The sequence below is a fragment of the Cynoglossus semilaevis genome, chromosome 18 (assembly GCF_000523025.1).
Source record: "Cynoglossus semilaevis isolate Cse_v1.0 chromosome 18, Cse_v1.0, whole genome shotgun sequence".
NCBI lineage: Eukaryota > Metazoa > Chordata > Actinopteri > Pleuronectiformes > Cynoglossidae > Cynoglossus > Cynoglossus semilaevis.
Window position 1 is genome coordinate 14,351,518 of NC_024324.1, and position 6,000 is coordinate 14,357,517.

At 39.1% G+C, this 6,000-nt stretch overlaps 1 protein-coding gene across 1 annotated transcript in view; it reads left to right on the top strand.

Moving 5' to 3' along the window:
* Positions 1 to 6,000, top strand: part of thsd7aa (thrombospondin, type I, domain containing 7Aa) — a 75,783-nt gene that overhangs the window by 52,796 nt on the left and 16,987 nt on the right. Inside the window, exons 15-17 of the mRNA XM_025065351.1 lie at positions 526 to 641; positions 3,164 to 3,296; positions 3,989 to 4,092. Of these exons, the coding sequence (XP_024921119.1) occupies positions 526 to 641; positions 3,164 to 3,296; positions 3,989 to 4,092 (353 nt within the window). The remainder of the gene's footprint in view (positions 1 to 525; positions 642 to 3,163; positions 3,297 to 3,988; positions 4,093 to 6,000) is intronic.

A 6,000-nucleotide genomic window follows, 5' to 3' on the forward strand; every position in this document is an offset into this window, starting at 1 on the left:
TTTTTTTTTTTGGCTTCCTCTTAGTTGCCAATCGTTGTTAACCGAATGTATAATGCGTCACATTTGCCTGCATTCTCTTGAACAAACAGTAGGGGGCTTTATGTTCAATTGGAACATAATGCGATCAGTGAACATTTTGGGTGACTTGGTCGATTGGTAATCTGCTCAAAGGGTCATTTCGGACTAAGTTCAAGTGTCTTTGCTTTGCACTTGCTTGTTGTCCTGCTAATGGTTTGAAATCACTCAATTTACCTTTAAATGAAAAAAATTGTCCCCATGGACAATATTGCGTTTGAGCCACGCATCCTTCATTGTTAAACTTTAGATTTTCCTTTTGGATAACTTTCAGTTGTGTCATTGAACAAAAAATAGAACTGACAAACAGAGTCATTAGAGTTGGGCACACCGGGAGCCCTCTAGCAAAGTCACGGCTCAGTTTATTTGTGTTCGGTCCAGCAGTTCTTTATCACATCAATTATGTGTGTTTTTGGTGGGTGCTCACGCATCTTAATGTTGTTCTTCTAGGTGTCCGGAGAGCCTCCGTCCAGACACCGTCAGGCCTTGCTTACTGCCATGTAAGCGCGACTGTATCGTGACCCCGTACAGTGACTGGAGCGCCTGCCCAGCTGCGTGTAAAGCAGGTAGATACTCTGCAGAAGTTACACTGTGACACTGAAGCCAAACGTAGCATGATATACTTGGTGTGAAAAATGCATTCTGGGACAAAATCTTAAGTTTTTGAATTCAGTACGGCATGGGTTCCCAAAACTTTTCCATTACAAGGCCTCCCACCAAATAGCATTGGCTTCTGGCCAGGGACCATCCTTCCAAGCCTACAGACAATGTAGTTCATGTAAGGAAACATCATATTTTAGCATGTATTTTCTTACTTTTATTCGCTATTCAATAATTATAACTAGGGATGTCTGATATTATACCAATATTGAAATACCGAAAAATGTCCAAAAATGTATATTTGGCGAAAGGTTTTCATTATCGAGTTCAAACCGATCACGATTCTTAGAGATGTAAAACAATTATGCTATATCGGACTGATGATATCGGTCGACCGATATGATCGCACATTCCTAATGATTGCTTATGACACTAGGTTTTCTCAGAGTAAAATCTTCAGTTTACGTGATTTTAAGCAACTACTGTTTACTGTTTACCTTTCTGCAAGGAAAATTTCAGTTGTTTTTTAATGGCAAAACAAACTGGATAAAAATAATTGAAAAAAAATTTATGGCAAAACAAAAACTGGATAAAAATAATTGAAAAAAAAAATTCAATTTCAAAAATTTCTTTTTCCAAATAGACAAAAAAAGAGATTTTTTATTGTCCAGTATTGGGATCATACCTTTTAATCCACACTATTTAAAGTAACAACTGGTCAAAGTTGCTACATGGAGCCAAAAAAGGACAAATTCTAGATACATTTGAATGAACAGAACTGGTTCATTAAACTCCAGCTTACTGTGGTTTGGATGTCAGTTACCTGTCTGTATTAGCTCTTCAAATGCTTTTCCTTTGGCCAACACATAAACGGTCCTAAATCAATGTGTTGAGGTTAGTCTATAAATAACACCTATCTAAACGTATCCCTATAGGTTGTGTACATTGGGAAAAAAACTGCTCTAAATTCAGGAAATCATCTGGGATGTGATAGTGTGCGTCGATATGGACTTCCTGTATAGTCCATAACCTCTACCCTTTATGTATCGTATACCACAGAGTATGAGATTAGGGTAATATTCAGTAATCAATTTAACTCTATTAGCTGTCAGAGAGTAAGTGTACAGTTGCAATGCAACATCCGGAGAGCTGCTGCACGAAGGTTTCAACGGAGTGAAGATGAGATCACATCGACGGCATTTTTACCATCGTCATCTTCAGAATTCTTAATATCATTTTTTACATTAAGATTTGGTTTCATCCACCCTGGTTAAAACACAAGTCTGATTTGTCATATCCTCTCCTCCAAGTAGTCTTTCCAACAATATGTTCTATTATACTCGCTTGACTTAGCAACTGCGGTTAAACAGGCTCTGTACAAATTCTTTTAAAAAGACAGATTTAAGTTTCACGGATTATAAAAAAATAACAAACCCGTCTCTAAGCTGTTATGTGTATGAAAAATGTCGTTTTCAAAAGTTTCGAGGTTCGACTTTATTGTCAATTTTTAGTAGTACCATATTTTCCGGACTATACGTCACTCCCTAGTATAAGTTGCACCAGTGCCCTCTAGTGGCTGTCAGTGTGAAAGTAACGAACATGTACATTTCCAGTTGCAAATACTGGTACGAGGGCCTAGAGGGCCCTCTAGCGGCTGTAGCAAATACTGGTACGAGGGCCTAGATTGCCCTCTAGCGGCTGTCAGTATGAACATTTAAAATTATATTTTTTAATAGTATAAGTCGCACCTAAGTATAAGTCACAAACCCAGGCAAAGGATGAAAAAGGTGCGACTTATAGTCCGGAAAATATGGTGTATATACAGGACATACAAACACGATTAAAACTATGTTTAGCTTATGTAGCTTCTTAGCTACATTTGCAACTGAAAGGCAACATTTGTCCATGCGTTATGACTTGACCACCACTACTAATTTAGCAGTTCAGTGTAATTATTGGCACACTCTTACAATAGAGGTAAACTTTGCTAATAAAAAAGTACGACATACAGGATTCGACACAACCCATTCAGAAAAAATTGGTGAAGGAGTTCTATGAGTCCGAGAGGAGGAAAAGGCGCTATCTCCAAAAGTGGAGGGATCGGTGTAACCGGCTACACCACGTCGACGGCACGATGTGTTGTACGAAGTATGTTGGCAGTTTCCGACGAAGGCTGACCGCGGTGGATCGGATTTTTTTAAAGGCACCGCCGTCTACCTCAAATCTACTGGCCAAGTGGGCCTGTAAGAAAAAACCTTTGATGACGTGAAAAACACACTCGGGTGTAAATGATGAAATTACGTGTCAGTTAATGAGCCGTTCGAAGCCATTTTTAGGTATCTCACTACAAACGGAATCAATTCCCAACAAAGAGCAACCGGGCAATTATTGTCAGTCACATTCCCATCTCCATGTGAAACTTGATTATTAAAAGCTGCCAACCATCACTAATGTCAATTTCATGTGCTTTTTCTTTCCCGCCCCCTAGATGGCAACACCAAGAAAAAACAGTATAGGAAACGTATTATTATCCAGTTACCAGCCAATGGAGGGCTGGATTGCCCCGAGGTGCTCTCTCAGGAGAAAGAGCGTGAACCTCCATCTGTCTGCCATGGTATCCGGTACATGGTTCGCTAGTCCTTTTTTTTTGATCACAATACAATGAAATTATAAAATACAAGGGCTGTGAATGGATTAATTTTGTCCATTATATGTATTATCAATGTTTGAATCAGTTTCAAATCTTTTAATAAGCTTTCAAAGGTAGACATAGGTAATGGTCAACCACTAATACTGCAGCGTACCGTAATTTCCGGACTATCAGCCGCTACTTTTTTCACACACTTTAAACCATGCGGCTTAAAAAATGATGCGACAAATTCATGTATTTTTACGGGCTAACGAGGCTCATACGGCTAGCGATCAATGACTTTTCTGGTAGGCTATGGTGTGTTATACTAGTAAGGCTTATATTCAGGTGTGCTCAATAGTCCGGAAATTACGGTAAAACAGTGTGAGGCTCTATATGCTAAGACCCTAAATTTGAATTGAATTAGTCAAATAAAACATTAGACATTGAAAAGTTCTCCATTGGACTCCCTGAACGGTGCAAAGTGATGATGATGATGTCCTTTTTATACTTTATGTTTATGCTTGTGAGTAAGTGCTAGAAATGGACTGACCCTTCTTGAATCCCTTCAAAGAAGGTTTAGGAAGAGGTTATTCCAGAAAATAATACAACCGTTTCTGACTCAAGAAGCTCTCGGCAACCTATGTCTAAATGCTGTTTTTTTTTCCTTCTGAACTTTTGTAGCTGGAAAATTCACAAGTGGCGTCGGTGCCAACTGGTTCCATGGTCGGTTCGTCAGGAAAGTCCAGGCGCCCTGGAGACTTGTGGGCCGGGACTACAAATTCGAGGTGATTGACTGTGTTTCAGCTCAGCAGTCAGACATAAGTAAATAAAATAATAGTAGTTTTCAGATGAATTTGGATTTGGTGAAAATACATTATTTATGGATTTAAAATAAATCAAATTAAAATAATTTGGCGACATTTATTATTTTCCGCATCCATATTGTAGCGGTTATCGCGCCTGCCTTACGTGCAAAAGGTCCTGTGTTCGAGTCCCAAAGGAACCACGTACTTAATGGTGCCTCCCGTGGCGTGCTGTTTTCATTGCCATTGTGGGATGAATAAGGGAACTTGACTGCTGATTGCAATTATGATTCTATAGTGTAGCGGTTAGCATGCCTGCCTTACACATGTTACTTCAAGCCCAGGATCCTGGGTTCAAACCCCAGAGGAATCACATATCCTAATGGCACCTCCTAATGGTTCGATGTGATGCTGGTCAGAAGTTCACTATTGAAAATCAAAAAAAGAAAAAGAAACATAGTGTAGCAAAATATGATGCGTCCGATTCGGATACCCTAAGCCCAAACACTCAACTTTGCGCTTTGCGGCATGCTAGGTGTTATGTTTAAGACTATGAATGGTTCCTTAATTTCCCTTTGAGATCAATAAAGTATCTATCCATCCATCCATCCATCCATCATCCATCCATCCATCCACCCACCCATTCATCCATCCATCCACCCATCCATCCATCATCCATCCATCCCCCCATCCATCCATCATCCATCCATCCCCCCATCCATCCATCATCCATCCATCCCCCCATCCATCCATCATCCATCCATCCATCCACCCACCCATTCATCCATCCATCCACCCATCCACTCATCTAAACTGCACTTGAATGGTTCACTGGTTAACATCAGTTCTTCTTCTTCAAAGACACTTAAAGAAAGCAACAAAACGGCTCATTGTACAATGAACAATTGCGTTATAGGTGAGAATCCAAATCCAGATGACATATTCTTACACTTTGTGCTCACACATTAAAATGTCAAATGTCCCGCGGAGGCAGGTTATTATTTGACTCCAACCGTGAGCGTCATGTTCTTGGAAGACTCGCCTCACTGCTTCCTGTCGTAGATTACGTTGAACCCAGGAAGGATAATCTAATATGCACTCACTCTCGCTGCGCACTCACAGATTCAATATAAAACCTGTCAAAGTCACTTCACAGCTGCTAATCCGTACGTTTCAGTTGATAGCAAGGTGTTTGATAGTGGAGTATACAGACATGCAGCAAGTCTTTTATCATACCTTTGGATTCATTAATATCACAAATCGTAGAATTATAATATAGAAATATTTATTTTTCATACCAGTCCGGTGTCAAAATGATCTCATACTTTGTTTCTTTACAATATTTTTTGTCTATAAAATACCAACCAATATAACAAATACATTATCCAAACTACTACAAAGCCACTACTTTTGCATGTAATTATAATTATAATTGATTTTCTGATGGCATTTGTCAAGCTTCATGTTCACTGTCATTCTGATTGGCCTAAATATAAATTACACGTCTCAAGCCCCTGAGCTGTTTCGTAAGCACGATCTCGCATTCCGACGCACAAAATTAAACAGTTTTCAATCAGATTTGACATCGAACTTTTAACTAAATTTGAGTAGGAAACTGTAAAATATAGGCCAGCCTTTTTTTTTTTTTTTTTGGAGAGAATTGTTTAAAGAAACTTGATCTCAGTCTTTGGAAAATGCAAAATATCTGATGGGAATACAGCTAGAAGAAGTGTTGTGACTTGACGCTTGATCTGTCTCTCTATTTGTCTGTCTGTCTGATTGATCTGTCTATCTATTTGTCTGTCTGTCTGTCTGTCTGTTTATCTATCTATCTATCTATCTATCTATCTATCTATCTATCATCTATCCAGCCATCCATCCATCCATCCA